A 19,991-nucleotide genomic window follows, 5' to 3' on the forward strand; every position below is an offset into this window, starting at 1 on the left:
TTGATTTCAGTAGTCTCTTCAGTGATCTAAGACATCCCATTTCACTGCTGACGTGGTCATCAAATAACATTTCTGTCTGCTCCAGGTGCCGGCTAAGACCATCATCATCGAGTCCCTGGACATCATCACCATCACTGTGCCCCCGGCGCTGCCAGCCGCCATGACAGCTGGCATTGTGTACGCCCAGCGACGCCTCAAGCGCCTCGGCATCTTCTGCATCAGTCCACAGAGGATCAACATCTGCGGTCAAATCAATCTGGTCTGCTTTGACAAGGCAAGTGATGGTGGTTTGATCACTGCTGGTTTTGCTCTTCAAGTCGTCTGAACTAACTTCAGATATTAAGGACGGTGTCCAAGAAGGTACACATCTAAACTTGAACAACAAAAGACTCAGCACTGTTATGAACATCAGTAGCACTCGAACATTTTGAGCAATTGAGAAGTTTGATTTGATTGTATTTGTTTGAATCAACTTGTTCTTCTTCTGCTCACAGACTGGTACTCTAACAGAAGATGGGTTGGACCTCTGGGGAGTCCAGAGGGTTGAGAACGGCAGGTAATCTGTCTTTCCATTGCTACTGAAAGTATTTTATTCTCCATGAAAAATGTTTTCACATCGTTAAATAGCAGCAGTTCTTCTGACTCGAGCCTCTCCCAATCAGTAAAACCTCTTTCCTCGTTCATGCGCGGCGTCTTCAGCTTCCACGTGTCGGAGGAAAACGCCTACCAGGAAAACCTGGTCACGTCCCGGTTCGTGGCTTGCATGGCCACCTGCCACTCGCTGACCAAGATCGACGGCCAGCTGTCTGGAGATCCGCTGGACCTCAAGATGTTTGAGGCCATCGGCTGGGTGAGTGGTTCTGTATGGTCCAACCGCACCGCGCGGTGGGAACGCCGTCAGACAGGAAGTAACTGAGAGTCGTGAACGACGGATGAGAGATGGTCTCTACGATATATTTACTATGTCCACTCTTCCTTTATCTCTTACTGTTGAGGAAAGAAACGCATTAGGAACTTCCCTGAACCTTTTGTCTGCCCAGATCCTGGAAGAGGCCACCGAGGAGGAAACTTCTCTCCACAACCGCATCATGCCGACTGTGGTCCGACCCCCAAAGCAGCTGCTGCCGCCGCAGCCCGCCGCCTCCCCGGAGCAGGACATGGTACCAGCGCTTTATGCACCTGGATGCACTGTTATTAATGCTGTATGCTGTAGGACATTGTGTTATTCTTTCTCTGACTTTGTTTTGTGCTATTTCTAGTTTATATGTATTCAAAACCAACATCCTATTGCAGCAGCAACGTTCTCAAGGGTGTGAATGAAGTTTAATCGTTTTGAAATGTTTTGTTTTCTCATGGACTTCTAGGAACTCTATGAGCTCTCGGTAAGTACTTTTACATGAATAGTAATGAAGCTATCGGTTCAACAACCTTTCATTTTGTTTTGTGTCATAAATGACATTTATAGCACGTGTGTGATTTACTACAAAATAAAAGTTCAGACTTTAAATGGTGGTTGAATTGGGCAAAATAGTAACCTGGAATTTGATGGAATTTATTTATGATTGTCATCTTCTCCTTGGCATACATAAAGACTGTAATTTGTTTTTATTTATATACAGTCGGCGCATGAGGTAGGAATCGTGCGGCAGTTTCCCTTTTCGTCAGCCCTCCAGAGGATGTGTGTGGTGGCCCGTCTGCTGGGGGAGAAGCGCATGGACGCCTACATGAAGGGAGCGCCAGAAGTGGTGGTTAGTCTCTGCAAGAAAGAGACGGGTGAGTAGTTACTCGCTGCTCGGTGCCGTTCAGCACTAAAACTGTTAGGATTTGGGATGAAGGAAACATCAGTGGCCGGTATGTTATTGGCAATAAGTATGAAAATGAGATTATTGTTCAGAAAATGGAACGAGACTTTGTAATTGTCTCCAGCTGCATTCAAGAAAAGATTGAAAAGCCAACGCCTGAAGAGGGATTCTGTTCCAGTACATGTCATTTCCAGACGTTTAATCGTCTTTGCTTGCTGAACGTACCTGTACTAACGTCTTCAATGTCTCGCTGTCTCTTTGCAGTGCCAGAAACCTTTGCAGAGGTTCTGGAGGGCTACACCAAACAGGGTTTTAGGGTCATTGCTCTGGCTCATCGTCGACTTGAATCCAAACTCACCTGGCACAAAGTGCAGAATATCAGCAGGTAGTGTTCTGTACAATATTCAATCATTTTAAACCTATTCCTCTAATCAATGACATTTGGTTGAACATGTGTACCTATTTTCTCTTAATTGAGGGATCACATTGAGGCGAACATGGACTTCCTTGGTCTGATCATCATGCAGAACAAGCTGAAGGCAGAAACTCCAGCAGTGCTGCAGGACCTCCACCAAGCCAGCATCCGCACAGTCATGGTTACTGGTGAGAGCGTGCACACATTCACACGTGCACACATTCACTGAAGCCCTTCAACAAACCACTACTGACACTAAAGAGGATGCACAAACACTGATATGTAAACGTTGCATGAACATGACACACAATATTTCATGTCTTTCTCTGTCTTTAGCTGCTCATTAAAAACCTCGGACTGACTCAGGCAGCATGATCAGTTTGGTAATCTGTGTGTTGGTCCTCATTTAACTCATCTAACTCCTTTAATATCCTTCTGGAATTCACTCAACTGCATCTGTAATCTAAAAAAAACCTTTCTCGGCCGCTCGGTGTACCTGGCACAAACTAACTCATCCACCACAGGATGATGTTGTACTTCCTTGCATAGCTTTAATTTATAATCTGTATTTTCAAGGTTGCTTCACAGGCTTTAAAAGGAAAATTATGTTTCGGATAAATCTCACATTGAAGCTGAAAATGAATGTGGTCATTCATGAAAACATACTAAACGTGTGCTGTGTTCACCTCCAGGTGACAACATGCTGACAGCCATCTCTGTTGCCCGGGACTGTGGCATGATCCCTCCCCAAGACGCCGTCATCATTGCCGATGCCTTCCCCCCCCACGACGGACACGCAGCCAAGATCACCTGGAGATACGCGGACAAGCCGAGCAAGACCTCGTCCCTGCAGGTGAGGCCGTGCGGCTAACACACCGGCATAAAGAGGCTCGCACCACCAGAAGCACAAAGTCTCAACTGTCTCTGAAACCAAAAGAGTGAATGTTCGTCAGTTGGTTGCTCTTAATGACAGCGAGGTAGAGCATCCTGATTCACTGCCATCCGATACCACATGTACACCACAGCAACAACAAAGACCTTTACAATCAATCAGTGGTTACTGAAAGTCAGAGCAAGTGTCTCTAATCCACTCTTCATTACGTTCACAGGCCATAAACATCAGTCTGGAGGACGTGTGTCACGCAGATGAGCCCAAAGCACAAGAGCTGTACCACTTTGCTATGAACGGAAAATCGTTTGCCATCATCTCGGAGCATTTCCCCGACCTGCTTCAAAAGGTATGAGCTCATCCTGCATGAGAGTGACTTCCCTCTCATGCAGGATGCTAACGTTACTCCTGCTGTTCCTCCGTACCTGAAGTTCTGTTTTGTCCATCCAGCTGGTGCTTCAAGGCACAGTGTTTGCCAGAATGGCCCCGGACCAGAAAACCCAACTCATTGAGGCGTTGCAAGGCGTAGAGTGAGTATTGATGTCGATGACGTAGTCCAAAGTCTGTTGAAGTGCTGCTGGCCACTGGGTCTGTTTGATAATCAGCAGTAGTAGGATCAGTCAGAACTGAGAACAATGCATACAGAGTTTATTTCATGCTAACTCAAACAGTCACTGATCTCTTTTGATTTGCTCACAGTTACTTTGTGGGAATGTGCGGAGACGGAGCGAACGACTGTGGGGTTTGTACAGGCCCTTCAAAAGCAACTACACTACCAGAGTATCAGGAGCACATTGCATCGTGGTTGAGACTTCCTACTTTATATCTCTGTCCTCGCCAGGCGCTGAAGAGGGCGCACGGTGGCATCTCTCTGTCCGAGCTGGAGGCCTCTGTTGCTTCTCCCTTCACCTCCAAGACCCCCAACATCTCCTGCGTCCCCAGCCTCATCCGGTGAGTCTCGGTTTTCATTCGTCCGCCACGCAGTCAACCAATGTGAATGCCATCAAATCTAAAAGAAGCATCTCACCTTTGTAAATGTGCATACGTCAATGTAATTAAACCACCGTGCTTCTTAAATGACTCACCGTGCTCGTGATGTTACTTCATGTGTTCACAGGGAGGGCCGAGCGGCTCTCATCACGTCCTTCTGCGTGTTCAAGTTCATGGCGCTGTACAGCATCATCCAGTACATCAGCGTCACTCTGCTCTACTCGGTATGTAACTGCAGCTGAGGAGTCGATGACACATCCAGACTGTAATCTGTTTGTCTGTGTTTTCAGATCCTCAGTAACCTCGGAGACTTCCAGTTCCTCTTCATCGATATCGCCATCATCCTCCTCATCGTCTTTACCAGTAAGTAGAAGACATGTGTCGTGGATAAAGGATGTGTTTTTGTTTTGATGGTGGTGATTGGTGGAGCTGCTGTTGCTGGCTTCTCCTCACCCATCATTTCGCTTTCCTCCCTTGTGTCGCGTTGCTGCTCCTCAGTGAGTCTGAATCCCGCCTGGAAGGAGCTGGTGTCCCGTCGTCCGCCGTCAGGTCTGATCTCAGGGCCTCTGCTGTTCTCGGTGCTGACCCAGATCCTCATCTGCTTGGGCTTCCAGACCATTACGTTCCTCTGGGTCCGGCAGCAGTCGTGGTACACAGCCTGGACTCCACTTTCAGAGTGCGTACCTGCTGCCAGCGTCCCTGTCCGTCCATCCATTATCCACCTCATGATGTATTAATGTGATTGTTGAAGTCAAATCCTTCACGCTCTTGCCTCTCAGAGAGAAACGGCTATCTTCAGGATTTATCTGATACCCCGCTGGCATATTACAGGAATAATAGCTGTTATAGAGATGTGTGTGTTCGCCACAGACGGTGAGATTGTTAAACTCTCCTCTCACCCAGTGCCTGCAACCACTCGTCTCCCATCAACGTGTCCGACCACAACGACACAGACGTGGACGACCACAACATCCAGAACTACGAGAACACCAGCCTCTTCTACGTCTCGTCCTTCCAGTACCTCGTGGTTGCGATCGTGTTCTCAAAGGGAAAACCTTTCAGGCAGCCCAGCTACAAGAACTGTGAGGAGCCTCCAGGCGACTGTCCTGCAACAGTGCTGACGTTACTTCTGCGTTCTCATGGATGTTTTCTCTGCAGGGCCCTTCGTGCTGTCGGCCTTCAGCTTGTATGTTTTCCTGCTGTTCATCATGTTCCACCCCGTCAGAAGCATTGATGACTTTTTCGAGGTAGGGAGACGTCAACACGAGTCTGGAGCTTGTTTGATCACTACGAGGTATATTTTGATTTAATACGGAGTCTGAGTCATAACTCGCAGGCTCTCTGAAGGAGTGTCGTTGTCTCTGCACAGGTCGTTTGTGTCCCGTTTGAATGGCGGATGCAACTCTTCGTCATCGTCTTAGTCAACGCTGCTGTGTCTGTGTTCGCGGAGGTAAGACACTCAAACACACGGCAGCATGTGTTCCTCATGCTCAGCTGCTGTTTTTCAGGCTGGTTTTGTTCTCATGTAGCTGGACAGAAGGGTCAATCTTGGGTTGTGAGACAAATATATTTTATTAAGATTATTTTATAATGTAAGTTTACTTTATGACGTGACGTTTTCTTCCTAATTAAAGAAGCGAACTTCATTATTTGTAATAAGAGATAATACAAATAGTACACAATATAAATAACATTTACAGAACTTCCAGTGAAGTCCTTTCAATGGTTCACTTCCACATGAACCTCACACACGACTGCTGAGCTCCTTCACCTCCAGATGAAGACTTTTTTCCTTTAAATGAACCAGATTCAAGGATGTGAATCAATTTCTGCCTCTCACTACTGCATTTTATTTCTTAAGCTGCACTGCAACTTGACTGTTTTTAATGTTTTAAAAAGAATGTTAATTGTTTTTAATCTTGTTTTGATGATTTCATGGTTTAACGTGAAGCCCTTGAATCTCCTTATTGTTGCCTCCCCACTGCACAAACCAACAATGCAAATGCTATTTTAAATCAAATGTACCACTCTGAAATTCCTCCCACTGCCCACCGCCGCTCCATAGACCTTCATCCTTGACATCGTCTTATGGAAGCTTGTGTTCAGCCGAGACAAACAGAGCGGTCTCGGCGTCGCTTCTGCTGCCCCGACGCCACAGGTTGGAAAAATCCTCCACGTTCTTCTTTCGCCGTCCTTTCCTTTGTGTGGTGTTCCCTCTTTCTGCTTTCTGTCCCGCTTGTTTCTGTCACGTCTCTGATGAGCACATTCCTGTTGTAGTCCTGCACAAAGAGAGGGAGGTCTCAGCCTCGTCCTCTCCGTGCCGCTCTGATGGCTTTCTGCTCGGCGTGATGACGGTTCAGCTTCAAACCGCTTAAGTGTTTTACTTGATAACGTTCTTATCACTGAAATCTATTTCCAAATCTAGAGTTCCTGGAGGTCACTGTTAAACATTTGATTTGAGATGAACATGTTTGACTGGAAAGTGATCAGTTTACTTTGAAGATGAAGTGAATGAGTAATTCTTCCAATTCCTCTGAAACGCCACCGTACGTCCTCCTGAGCTCTGTTCCTGCTCTTGTGGTGCCTCTTGGCTGCGATGCTCACGGTTCCCATCAAGCCCAGTCGAGCTTGCTGTGCAGTCCTGGGTTTGATCAGTGACAGCGTGAGCTTGTTTTTAGGAAGTGGACTCAGTCCTTAAGCTAAAACTGTCATGCTGGATTGTGTTACGTCTTGTTTGCATGGACCATCGGTGCAACTCACCCGTGTGAAGAACTGTCGTCTCCGTGTTTATACTTTGCATGCAGCCGTTCTAGCAGCATGTGTCAGAAGCCACTTCATGGAAACTGTCCTTTCCCTCCCTTCTGTTGCTGGTATTTTTATTTCATGTGTTTATTTTGGGGGTTGTGGTGTTTTCAGAAGGCCGGTGACCTGAAAGTGTTCACGCGTCTGTTCCGGCTGTGCTGTCCCAGCAAGATGGCCCCGCGGGCTCGCTACATGCACCTGGCCCAGGAGCTGCGCGTGGACCCCGACTGGCCTCCGAAGCCGACCACCACCACAGAGGCCAAGGCCCGGCCGGAGAACGGCTCGACCTATCAGATCAACTCCTAGCACCCCCCCACAGCGCCTCACACCGACTGACCTGTCCCTCCGATGCAGGAGACGTGCGTATGACGCGTGTTCAGTGAACGCACCGTCAACCTCTTCCAGTGAGATGAAATGGATGGTTTCCTGTCGTTGGGTTCTCACAGACTTCGTCCTGAAGTTCCAGAGAGGTTGCTGCAAAAACCTAAAGATTACACCGGAGTACCAAATATAGAGCAGTTTAATTTATCTCCGCATCTCTCTGGCTCAAGCGCTCACGCGGTCTCAGGTCTCTCTCGTCTTTTTAAATGTAATTCATCAGTAACATTTATTGTAATTCCTATTGCTTATTGCAACGTCTGTTCACCAAAGCAGAGGAGCATTGATGAGCCCGGTCAAATAAATGAACATTCACCATTTCAAATCAACTGCAAACGCAGTTTCAAGATGTGGCTTCGTCTGTGTGAAAGGGCAATAAAAGAGCTTCTGACGTGAGCTGTCAGAAATATCACAGCGCCTTCAGAGTTCATTGCCACAGTGTTGGATGTTAGAATAAGGAAAAGATTAGATGGAAGTTCACGAGAAGGTTTTGCTTTTGTCCTCTAAAGTATGACCTCTCAAGCGGAGCTGATTGGTCCACAGAGAAAGATGTTGGACTGTTTGAGGAAGAGGAAGGAGGCCCGTTGTATGATCGGATCATATCGAATACAGTTCTAGTAAGTCCTGTGGTTCACGTTGTTTGTTGGTAACTGGGTTCGCTGGTCCGACTGGGCTCTGATGTAGTGGTCCATGTTTATGTAAATGAGTCATTTTAATGAGCAGCAAGCTCTCGTTGGTGAGGATCATAACCAAAAATAAATGCTGTGACGCTTACATGGATCCCCAGCAATGAATCATCAATAACGTTTCAGACCAGTATTCAACACATAAATATAATGATAGGCTGTCGAAAGCAAATGATAGTTATGGAAAAGTATAGACAATGAAATGGGGCATTTCCACGTTTTGGGATTTGGAAATTTCACAAGTCTAAAAATATTAATGTTAACGTCGTAATGTGAAACCTTATTGTCTAATTCAAGTACTCGGAAACGTTGAAAATGTTATATATATTTATATCTTACGTTTTAAGTAGGCTCGTTGGGTTAAGGGAAAGTGTTTTCAAAATGAATCACAACATACTTTATCCATCAGATTGATGATTGAAGCCACAAAGTGATGAACCCCCTAAACTTTTGGCCAAATTATGAGGAAAATGCGACCTCGAGAGACTTCCTCATGAATATGACGAGGAAGGAAAGGTGCAGCGAGAGCAGCTGCTCGTCCTCAACCAGCGGCTGGGACCTCTGGCAGGATCTCGGTGCGATCATCAGTTCAGAGTTTACCTTTGAAGGTTTTTATATACAAATATGTAGAAACAAAAGTAGTGCAACTACATTTCATGGAAATGTTTTTGGCGTGATTGTTGGTCTCTCACCAACTGCTCAATAAAACTTAAGAATGAATTCTCTTTGATATTAATCCTAGCATAGCATGTGCTAACATATTGAATGTTAGCATGCTAAGTCTTACCATGCTATGCTAACGAGTCTGACGGGAACCTTTCCTCTGTTGATCTGCTCAGGCCAAACAGTTTCTGGTAAAGACGGAGCAGCAAACGTGTCTCTACTGTTCATCCAGCAACAGAATCTTTTTTTCTCCTGTTTAATACATTTCACACGATGTTATAAATTATAACCATATGTTTTTGCATCCATGAGCCATCTGAAAACCTCCCCAGACTTGCATGGAGCCAGCTCCCTCGTACCAGAAACATTTCTACAAATGATGCGTTGTCGAGTGTTAACGTCTCTGTATCGACAATAGTCGGCACAAGAAAAGGCCGCTAATCACAAAGCATTCTGCGAGCTCGTGTCAGGTTGGCTCCCAAGAGCCTTCAGGACTTCAATTCATTTCCTAAAAACCACATTTCTTCCTGTGGAAGACTGCTTAAAAGCGTGACAGTAAATTAAGGCATTGTGCGTCTCACCAGCTGGCTGCACATTTCAAAATCTCCAGGCTGCAAATGATGGATTACCTTGTACACTTGTATTAATCATAGGCTCGCTGCAGAGAGGGTCAAGGGCTATATTTTAATGGTTGCTGCTTTTTCTTTGACCTTGAAAGTGTGTTATGTTTCCCTCAACAAAACAAAATGAGTTTCCAGTCAACTTTGATTCCAATGACTCGAGCTCACTGGTGCTCAGCAGGGAAGTGATTTCCACTCTTTTTCCTCTCCTTGTTACCATGAAAGTTGTTGCATTGGAAATCGGTGGATTGGATTCCCGCTGAGCATCGAGCGTTGTACGAGAAGAAGAGAAACGTTTCCTAGCCTCCTCAGAGGAAGATGTCGGGTGGAGCATCGCTCTAGAGCAGCGGGTCTCCACATCAGTAGAGCTGCTGGATCTGCCCAGTACGTTGAACATGAGTCCAAAAGCTGTGTGAGAGGTTATGAGTCAGCATGTCAGAAGATGTGGAACTAAAGGTTTCTCTCCTCACTGAGAACATTTATCAAAGTCCATCAGTGCTGTATTCAACGCTTCCTTCTGTTGACACATGGCGTTCGGCTTGTCTCCTCAGCGTTTGATTCCTGCAGAAACATCCAACAGATTTCCTTTACCTGTTAGAAGAAGTCTCAAGTTGCTCCGTTCCTAAAAGTCGTGCAAATGCATATGAAACTTTTGATCCTTACTGTTTTTCATAAGGAGCTCAAATGTGATATGTGACTATAGTTTTCAAGGATATATTGTTTATTTGAGCAAAGTATAGTATTTTGTTATTGTATTTTGTGGGTAAATACTCAGCGTGCAAAGAAGGAAATATATAGTACTATAGATATTTAAACATGGGCCACGAGGGTTTCTGTGCCTCTGAATACTTGGCGGCATCTTTTCATTTGTATTTGCTTTCAGGGTAAAACGTGTGTGATGTAATCTCTAGACTCCTGAGACTGAAACTGAATGTTTAGTAGAAAACAGAGTTTAATGCAATACAATGGTTAGTGATTATTTTTCCCCAAAGACGACTTATCATATTTTAATTGGTAATTTACAAAAAAGCCTTTGTTCAGTGAACAAATTGGACTTAAAGGTGAAAATATGAAATGTTTGATTATGTCTGTATATATGAGATGTACAATACTAGTGTGTGCATAAAAATCAAAAGATTTAGTTTCAATGATGGCTTTGGGATTATCAAAGGGCTCGTGTGTCTTTTCTACTATTTTGGTACTGTGTTACAATCAGCTGTCTGCTTTTGCTTTCACTGTCTATTGAATGTATTTGTACTTTCACTTGTGTTATGGAGTTGCATTAGTTTGGAGCTTTCTAATTTGGGCATGACTCCTGGGCATTTGTGTAACGGATCGGTTATTGTGACGTGTGATTGGGGCACTTGATCAATATTTGTTCCGTCTCGGGTGAACAAAGAAGTGAACAGAGGCTGTTGTGGAAACTTTTGTCTCTGCAGCTTTTCTGTTGCTGCTCTTTTGTCTCACTGCTTTTCATAAAGGTCACAAGAAGGGAACACAGCTGGTTTAGTGCATACTGAGTCGCCTCCGCTTAGCAAATTCACAATCTGATCAACGTGACAATCGTGTTGCTTTTCTGTTCAATCAGCCAACGTGCAGATTTCACTTTATTTGTCTTGAATTGTTTTAAGGATTATTTGCATCCACGTAAAATTGTAATTGGCAAAAAGAATGTGCATTGCTGCTCGATATCAGCGGTCTGTTGTAGAAGCGACTCCCTGTAGCTGCTAAGGGCTGTGTCCTAAACACAAAGGTTATCCACGTAATGACGTGCAAAGCGTGAACTATTGCTGGACTTCTATAATAGAGTTTTGCCTTTTATTCAAACACAGCTATGTCACAACAATGGCTTTTATGCTGACACCGTCTATGCTCTTATACAAGTCCACTATTTACCGACTGTTGACAGCGTTGGCCTGTTATTCACGTGCATTTTAAACAAACCGTCGAATGGCATTCAGTCAGCCACTGAGTGCATCAACTCTCACGTGGATGTTGTTTCCTCAGGGAAATGTGTCTATTTGTTATGAATAAAGAAAATAATAAAAGTTGACACCCAAACTGAATGAAAATACAATGTTGGTCAAACTTTTTACTACACTCCATCTGTATGTAACTCATTCATTGAATATATCGGGTGCGCTTTTTATTTGCCGCTCCAACACCTCAGCAAGAGGCACATCTGGGTTTGTGTGTTTTTATTGGCAGAGATGTACCTTTTGGAATTCTTTTTGTACTTTATAATTTATTTTGTATTTATTTTAATTTCTTTCTCGCTGAGATTGTATTTCAGATTTATCTTTCTTTTCAATAAATGTTCTCCAAATGCTGTGCTGCCAGTCTGAGTAATTGTGGGCATGAATGGGATGCCGTGTTGCTACAGCAACGTATATTGTTCCATGGAGAGAATCGTGGGAAGGCTTCAAGTTGCAAATGTGTTCAATTTCAAAATAATGTTCATAGAGTTCACCTGCTTACAGTATTAGTTAGCAGAATACCTAAGTGCAGTACCAGGACATTGCTTTGTTAAATGACGGTGGGATCATCGTCATGGCATCCCAGTGGTAATCAAACATTCATATTCAACCACTAGACAGTACATGCTTGAATATACATGTAAATTAAAAATGACTGTCATTCTGTAACTTGTGATTATCTCAACAAAGCACATTATGTCAAAAGTAGACTTTTGAAAGCCAACTGTTGGGACATTTACATGGACAGTACTGATAACTGGGTCTTATGAATAGAAGGGTGCAGTTTAGATTAAAGATTAAATTGAGCACTGACGGACAGCTGCGCAGTCATACGAAAACATGCATTGCACAGATCTGTGCATTTAGTCGTGTGGCTTTAACTAAATGCTGTAAACAGTAAGTACTTGTTTCTGAAAGATTTATTTTTAGTCATTTTTAATTTACATTTATATTGAATCATTTACTGTCTCGTAGTTAAATATGATTACTTAAATTTCTACTGGATTAACAAAGTGATGTCCCTGTAGCGCCGACATGTAGGAACTATTTCACCGATGCGTTTTCTGTCCGTTTCTATTTGATAGTAGCACAGCTCACCGGAAGTAGGCTGGCAGTCTGCGCTGTGTCCTTGTTAGCAAACGAGCTAGTTAGCTGCCATAACAGGCAAGCAAATGTGTACCATCTGCAAAGATGAATTACCGTGCTTGAAGAGTGAGTTTGAGAGATTTGTGTGAACCCGCTGTTGATAACAGCAACATGCTGCGTGTCGGGAGTAAAGCCGCCTGGTGAGTAGCCGTTTGATGAAGGTAACGACACCAGAAGCTCGTTGTTATGTTTTGTAAAAGGAAAGCGCAGCGCTCTCTGGCTAGTTTGACAGCTGAGGACAGCCAAGCTCGCAAACGTTACCTATCACGTGTACATGGCAGTCCTGCAACTCCCATCGTTAGTTTGACTCTGTACACTCTGGACTGTACGAACTGACACTGACAGTATAATCTTCAAATCGACATGTGACGCTGTGGTGGATTTTGACGTTGGCCAGGTAACGTAGCTAGCTAGCTAGCGAGCTAACTGGAGTTAGGTGAATGTGGTTTATCTCGTATGGTTTGAGTTGACGTGCCTTTTAGAGCTAAGCATGTGATAGTAATAGATCTTCACAGTGACGGCTTTACTTGCATATCTTACATTTTGAACGCTTTTCGCTGTCTGGTAACGTCAACGTCGTTAGCATTAGATGACGTTGCCTTTCAGAGCTTCTCTTCGCCAGCTTCTTGCAGCGTTGTGGGCTCAGCAAGAGACTAAACGGACCACGAACAGAATCGATGGAATATCCCGCAGGCTCAGATAACTACTCCGAGGCCTTCACCTGATGATGGAGCCACAGGCTGGACACAATGACATTTTAGTTCATTTACATTTTCTTAATTCTTTGACGCCTACCACATCTTTATCTTGCAGAATATAATCTCACGATACAAAACAATGTGGTTCCACTTTGTACAGATCAAGTACCATCATTGATTGAACTGGGTGGACGGGGAATGACCAGAAGCTTCTACTGAGATTATATATTCCGGGTTATGCTGTTTAATGACAAGAGGCAAGGTGATCTAGTGTTTCACACTATCTTGTGTCTCTGTCCTCTCAGCGTGGCCTGCAGGAATCTGGTCTCCACCAACATGGGCATGAGGTTTCGGGTACCGCTGCAGAAACTGCACCCTTTGTCCCGAGCCATCCACCACCGCTACTCTGGAAACACCAACGCCCAGCGCCCCCCTCACCGCACGGCAGCCCGCTACTTTACCTCCTTGTCACGGCTGCCCATGCGGCCTCCCAAGCCGGCCCCGGGTTTGGGGGGCCGTGGCCACCAGCAGCAGCGCAATTTCTGGGTTGCCCAACTCGCTGCCCGGCTGCTGAAGCTGCGGTACATTCTGCTGGGGTCGGCAGTGGGAGGAGGGTACACTGCTAAAAAGGTTGGCATTGTCTCCGTTAGTTTTCTGAACTAGTATTAAGTGGTTAGGTATGAGACGATATAGGATTTGATCAGGGATCCGAATACAAACACTCACAATAAGTAGATTGTGGTACATTTTCATTATGTAAATTAAAAAAAGAAAAGCTGTGATGGCATGCTGGTGCTTATTGAAAACCGTGGAGGTTAAACTTTCATTGATGTGAAGATAACAACATAAACGTATGATGTTTGTCTCCAGACCTATGACGAGTGGAAGGAAATGCTGCCTGATTTTAGCGAATACAACTGGGTCATACCAGATTTTGTCTGGGAACTGAGTGAACAAATTGATCTTGGTAAGTGTTTTCATTTTAATGTCATGATTACAATTTTTGAATACTTGGTATTGTCTTCCTGGTTAGGAAAGTTATTTTTGTAATCGGAAGCAATTATTCTTCGGTTATACTTGAACATGTGGCTGCACTATTCTGCATCACGAGGTGAGACGACCTTTCTGTCCACTGGACCTGTTTTCTCTGGTATCCACAGATAAACTGGCCAAAGCTCTACCAGAGAGTGAAGAAATAGCCAAACTTCTACCTGACCTCAACAAGATAGGCGAGAACTTCACTTTCCTCAAAAGCCTCCTGTCCTCTGGTGAGTGAACCAAAGCTCAACTATTTCATGAAGTTACTGCATCATTTGCACACGTCCAGTGTCTGTAAAAAGGTATCGTCTTCCACATGGGCATTGCTTTCTGTCTGTACATAATACATCCCAGACTTAAAGAAAAGATGAGCGAACATTTACTCATCGGTTTATTTTATTATTATTTTTTAAGTAATATTGTTTAATTATAGTTGTTTATTTTGGTTAGATTTAGTTGATGTATTAGGATAGTTTTTTCTATGCTCGTTTACTTAGTCTTTCAGTTTGTTAATTGGGGTTTATTGGTCATGCTGTGGGCACCTGGTGTGTGTATAAAGACGTAGACAGGTATAGGACCATGATGCACCTGGGTAGGCCTATGATTTTTTTTACCAGCCATCAAAGACGACAGATCAGGACGGGGTCGGCAGCATGGGGGTTATTTTGTTCTTTTGTTTGTTTGTTTAAATTACAATAAAACATCAGCAAAACCGAAACTCCCGCATGGACCCTGCATTATTTGGAGCTGCGTAAATTTCATGCCTACGGTGCATCAGTGGCTTTTTAATTTTGGTTTATTTTTGATTCATATTTATCTCTTTTTATTTACGGGACAATTGCCCACTACACCTTCTTTACACATTGTGTTTATCACTAGGTTTTGTTTTTCCCAGACAGTCTGCTTGTTAAAAAACATATATCTGAAGCTAATCTCAGCTCGGAGCATTGATTTCCTCACTGTGCAGGCGATCAGGCCCAGGCTGACGTGTGCTTATCTCTTTTAACCATTTCTCATTAAGCGGCTGCTTCTCTTAAAGCGACTTTGTTGTAATGCTCATCATTTAGCCGTGTCCCTGCTTCGAACACCATCCCTCTGCTTCTGTCTGTTATGATTTTTTATCTTGTGTTGTTCTTCCTTTCTCCTCCTCCCCATCCCTCCTGTCCTCCTCCACATTCTTTACAGGTGTGAGTTTGGGTAGTGAAGTCAAAGGAGCTTCTGGTCTGCATCTGTTGTTAGGTGTGTAAACCCCACACTCGTAGCGCCGCCTCCTCCCCTCTGTCCCGCCGTTTGTCACGATGGCCACCGTGTCGGTGTGGCCGTGGTTGGGCCCTCAAGGCGGTAGTGGTGTTCGTGGTGGATGCAGGTCTGTGTGACAGTCACAAGACTATGCTTGTTCATGCAGACATCCAATGTTACCCTGAGAAGTGAAATGGGTACTATTCCCTAGTTCATATACATACAAGCTCAAGTTTATGAAAAGAAAGTGAAGTTAAATATTGTCAATAACCGAACAGGATTCAAATGATTTGTTCCTGATCTTCTGTAGTGTGTCTCTTCCCTCTGAGCCTCTTTAACCTGCGTGGCTGTTCTTTGTCTTGTTGCCTCCTTTGACTTCCACCTTTCTCTCCCCTGGCAGTCCGGGTGGCTTTCTGTCATTATTTTCACTAATGTCTGCTTTTAGTTATTTTTAATCAAATGTTTGGAAAACACACAGATAATAATATATCCTCATATGCATTATGGAAGAGCAGAGCTTTCTGAACTCTTTGTCCAGACACTTTGCAAGACGGACCGCACCTCTCCTGTGAGTCATGGACCAGCAACGAGCCACACCCTTTTATGGCCTGCAGGAAAATATGTGTTTTATGTGTCCTTAGATACACATCAATGTGTTTACAGCGTAGTTATGAACCTGTTTGTACTCTATATCTTTAGACCTTCAAGGCGGTGCAAGATTTTCCAAACATTTGACCTTTTAATAATTCGCCTAATTTCTCTAATCGTATGCATGCTTTAAATGTTAGTTATCTGGCATTCTTTTCCCCATCGCTGCCTCCTTAAGGTTGTTAATATCAGTTGTCCGTCGTCAAAGCTTTGTTACAAGGAAGGCCCTTCTCTGTCCCTGTCTCCTCTGCTAGAAACATCGGCCGATCCTCCACTGAAAGCCACCGACTCTCCGACCTCGACGACACAAGACGGCAGCGACAAGCAATACAAAAAGGTAAGTTGGTCAACGCTGCTGACGCTGCTCAGCTTAGTCGTCTCTGCAGCTGGCTTTCACTTCAGTAGCAAGAACTGTTGAATCAAATGAATGTAGAATGATTTGTATTGTAAGGCCTTGAACCCCTGGTGCTCCCACATGAGTTCCTTCTTAAACAACATTATAATACTTATACCTGGATGTAAAGTGTCCCGTACAGTAAATGCACTTTGTAATACGAGGAACTTGAGTGCATTTTGATTCAATCAGCTCATCTGAAAGTGAAAATTGAGTTTCACGCGCTGGCGCCTGCATTATCACAAATCTCTTATCCTGTTTTATGGCAGTAACAGTATGATGAAATGTGTACGCTTTTCATTCCCACGTATGCACCTCATGCTGTGGGTAAGAACTACTTTCATGCTTCTTACCTCTAGTTCATGTTGCTGGCTTTACATGATACAGCCGTCTCTGGCAGAACATTTCATATCTAGGTTTTTTTCATTACTGTTGTCCTCTCTGTCATGTCTTCATTTTAAGTTGTGTTCTTTTTTTCTTCTCTTTTGTATGTTTGTATTACTGTAAGAGTTTGAAACTGATGACGTGATGTGAAGGTTCGACAACGAATATTAAGAAGAGCAGCGTTTAAACAATAATGATCTTGTCTTCTCCTATTTCCTGCTTTTTCACCATATTCATCAAATATTCTGTGCAGAAATAATACAAAAAAGCATCAAGTTAAGTGATGTCATGTTGGGACTCTAAAGTAAACCTGCAGCATCGCTTCCTGCTTCCCTTTGCTTATTTTAATCCTCATTATGTTGAACATCATCAAACCCATGATGTTCAAAATGGCTGAACATGATTTGTGTTGCCGCACATTGTCGTCTGTACTTGGTTTTTATTTTACATTTACATTAAAAACTATTTTTTACTGCTAGGTGTAAGTATGAGAATCAGGCATTGAGTCAATGTGGTGCTCGCTGGCGAGGAAAGAGAACCTGTGGTCGCCACCTGCTGAGAGGTGCTGGTTGTGGTATTAGTCACCTCATCTGCCTTCAGGCCGGCAAAGTTTAGCATCTCCCTTCTAAGTTAGAGAGAGACTGACTTTGTTGGGTAGCTCTGATAACGGTGGCCAGATTAACAAAGCCAAAGACCTTGATTCTGTTAAACTTGAGCTTTGGCTGAATCATCCTTCTGGAGCCTGAACAGCTGCTTTGCTCTCAGGGAATGAGACGCGGGTCATGTTTCCTCTGTTGAAGTGTTTGGATGCGGCATCGCCGTCCGGCTGGTCCCTGTGTGTCGCTGCTACCTGTCTCTCACTATGACGTACCCCAGCAGGGTCTGCTGGGAGAGCTCATTCTTATTCAGCAGCAGATCCAGCAGCACGAGGAAGAGGTCCGGCGGGCCGCAACGGCCAATAGTCCCCCAGCGCCAGAGCCTGCTCCCAGTGCGCCTGCTCCCAGTGCGCCTGCTCCCAGTGCGCCTCCGCCTCCGAAACCCAGTCCCCCTCAACAGAAACGCAAGGTGAAGGTCCACTTAGCTCCGCCCTCCCCCCCAACGCCTCCTCCAGGGTCACCGCTGCAGAGAAGACATGTCACAGACATGGAGTACACACTCACAGACATGGAGTACACACTCACAGACATGGAGTACACACTCACAGACATGGAGTACACACTCACAGACATGGAGTACACACTCACAGACATGGAGTACACACTCACAGACATGGAGTACACACTCACAGACATGGAGTACACACTCACAGACATGGAGTACACACTCACAGACATGGAGTACACACTCACAGACATGGAGTACACACTCACAGACATGGAGTACACACTCACAGACATGGAGTACACACTCACAGACATGGAGTACACACTCACAGACATGGAGTACACACTCACAGACATGGAGTACACACTCACAGACATGGAGTACACACTCACAGACATGGAGTACACACTCACAGACATGGAGTACACACTCACAGACATGGAGTACACACTCACAGACATGGAGTACACACTCACAGACATGGAGTACACACTCACAGACATGGAGTGCACACTCACAGACATGGAGTGCACACTCACAGACATGGAGTACACACTCACAGACATGGAGTACACACTCACAGACATGGAGTACACACTCACAGACATGGAGTACACACTCACAGACATGGAGTACACACTCACAGACATGGAGTACACACTCACAGACATGGAGTACACACTCACAGACATGGAGTACACACTCACAGACATGGAGTACACACTCACAGACATGGAGTACACACTCACAGACATGGAGTACACACTCACAGACATGGAGTACACACTCAAAATACACTATTATATTTCTACCAGCAGGATTTTACTGCTGCACATCTGACCTCAGCCTGCATCACTGGTGTGTGTGGTTGGATGTGATTGTGTGTGGTTGGGTGTGATTGTGTGTGGTTGGGTGTGGGTGTGTGCGGTTGTGTGTGGTTGGATGTGATTGGGTGTGGTTGTGTGTGTGCGGTTGTGTGTGGGTGTGTGTGGTTGTGTGTGGTTGTGTGTGGGTGTGTGTGGTTGTGTGTGCGATTGTGTGTGGTTGAATGTGATTGTGTGTGGTTGGGTGTGGGTGTGTGCGGTTGTGTGTGGGTGTGTGCGGTTGTGTGTGGGTGTGTGTGGTTGGATGTGATTGGGTGTGGTTGTGTGTGTGTGGTTGTGTGTGTGTGGGTGTGTGTGGTTGGATGTGATTGGGTGTGGTTGTGTGTGTGTGGTTGTGTGTGTGTGGGTGTGTCCGGTTGTGTGCGCTCAGTTGTTCTTTTGCGACTGTTACACACCCGACGTGTCGTCACGGTGGACTGACTCAACATCGCCTGAGAGATTAGAACATCTGCGGTTCAGTTGTTCTTTAACGAAGTTCCTTCGTAAGAAGCAGTTTAAGATTTCACGTGAAGATCAAACGCAGGTTTAGAAGCAGTTCTTAGTTCTTTACGATAATTCATTCCTCAACGATGCATTCGAGTGCTGCGGCCCTGCAGCGAACACGACGACACATCTTCAGGTAGAACGCACCACATGAAGTTAACAAACCTCTGCTGGACGTAGTGATTGCTCATGCACTGGACGGCGACATGTTTTACACTGGTTGGTGTCTGGCCCTCTACACTAAGCTGCTTTTATAATGTGTGAAGCGCAAACACACGAGCAAATGCTTTAGTACGTCCACCAGGATCAGCCCGTAGTCTGCCAGGCTGGCGTGCTCCTTCACAGCCTGGCTGCAGAAGCACAGTGACGTAGCTCAGTCTCACTCGCTCATGCGACTGGATGGATAATGCCCATCATCCTCATCCTCATCCTCCTCAGCAGCAGCGCTGCAGTAATGCACAGAAACACTGCATGGGGTGGAGTGGCTACCAGCTGCATGGTGTGACTCTGGGAAAACAACACATTTGAATACGCTGTTGGAGCGTATCGCGGAACATGACTGACGGCTCACCGCTTGTTCTAAACTGTAGTGTCTTGTTAAATGACCCATTTGTTCATGTCTGCTCTGTCTCCTGCTTTCTGTCCTGTCTGTCGTCCTGACAAACTGTACAAACTATGTAATCAAAGGAGGTTTGCCCAATCATGGAAAATCATTTGCAATTCAATGGATCTGTGTTTTTCAGGGCTCACTG

At 44.9% G+C, this 19,991-nt stretch overlaps 2 protein-coding genes across 8 annotated transcripts in view; both read left to right on the forward strand.

Moving 5' to 3' along the window:
• atp13a3 (ATPase 13A3) overlaps positions 1-11,562 on the forward strand; it is a 28,166-nt gene extending 16,604 nt beyond the window's left edge. Inside the window, exons 14-34 of one of the 2 annotated variants that reach the window (XM_068604131.1) lie at positions 86-274; positions 495-556; positions 700-850; positions 1,041-1,160; positions 1,365-1,382; positions 1,620-1,773; positions 2,067-2,187; positions 2,281-2,405; positions 2,910-3,070; positions 3,327-3,455; positions 3,557-3,636; positions 3,806-3,848; positions 3,948-4,057; positions 4,224-4,320; positions 4,387-4,459; positions 4,595-4,772; positions 5,000-5,178; positions 5,255-5,343; positions 5,466-5,546; positions 6,162-6,254; positions 7,013-11,562. In XM_068604131.1, the coding sequence (XP_068460232.1) occupies positions 86-274; positions 495-556; positions 700-850; positions 1,041-1,160; positions 1,365-1,382; positions 1,620-1,773; positions 2,067-2,187; positions 2,281-2,405; positions 2,910-3,070; positions 3,327-3,455; positions 3,557-3,636; positions 3,806-3,848; positions 3,948-4,057; positions 4,224-4,320; positions 4,387-4,459; positions 4,595-4,772; positions 5,000-5,178; positions 5,255-5,343; positions 5,466-5,546; positions 6,162-6,254; positions 7,013-7,204 (2,445 nt within the window). In that variant the 3' untranslated portion in view covers positions 7,205-11,562. The remainder of the gene's footprint in view (positions 1-85; positions 275-494; positions 557-699; positions 851-1,040; positions 1,161-1,364; positions 1,383-1,619; positions 1,774-2,066; positions 2,188-2,280; positions 2,406-2,909; positions 3,071-3,326; positions 3,456-3,556; positions 3,637-3,805; positions 3,849-3,947; positions 4,058-4,223; positions 4,321-4,386; positions 4,460-4,594; positions 4,773-4,999; positions 5,179-5,254; positions 5,344-5,465; positions 5,547-6,161; positions 6,255-7,012) is intronic. The other variant, XM_068604132.1, reaches the window with a different exon arrangement.
• A 757-nt stretch (positions 11,563-12,319) lies between these two features.
• Positions 12,320-19,991, forward strand: part of opa1 (OPA1 mitochondrial dynamin like GTPase) — a 30,341-nt gene continuing 22,669 nt past the window's right edge. The window contains exons 1-7 of one of the 6 annotated variants that reach the window (XM_068604137.1): positions 12,320-12,507; positions 13,371-13,695; positions 13,936-14,032; positions 14,226-14,333; positions 15,289-15,342; positions 16,245-16,327; positions 17,648-17,833. In XM_068604137.1, the coding sequence (XP_068460238.1) occupies positions 12,479-12,507; positions 13,371-13,695; positions 13,936-14,032; positions 14,226-14,333; positions 15,289-15,342; positions 16,245-16,327; positions 17,648-17,833 (882 nt within the window). In that variant the 5' untranslated portion in view covers positions 12,320-12,478. The other 5 variants (XM_068604140.1, XM_068604139.1, XM_068604141.1 and 2 more) reach the window with 5 other exon arrangements.

The sequence above is a fragment of the Clinocottus analis genome, unplaced genomic scaffold, assembly GCF_023055335.1.
Source record: "Clinocottus analis isolate CAN_PGR_092001 unplaced genomic scaffold, fCliAna1.0.p SCAF_62, whole genome shotgun sequence".
Lineage (NCBI taxonomy): Eukaryota > Metazoa > Chordata > Actinopteri > Perciformes > Cottidae > Clinocottus > Clinocottus analis.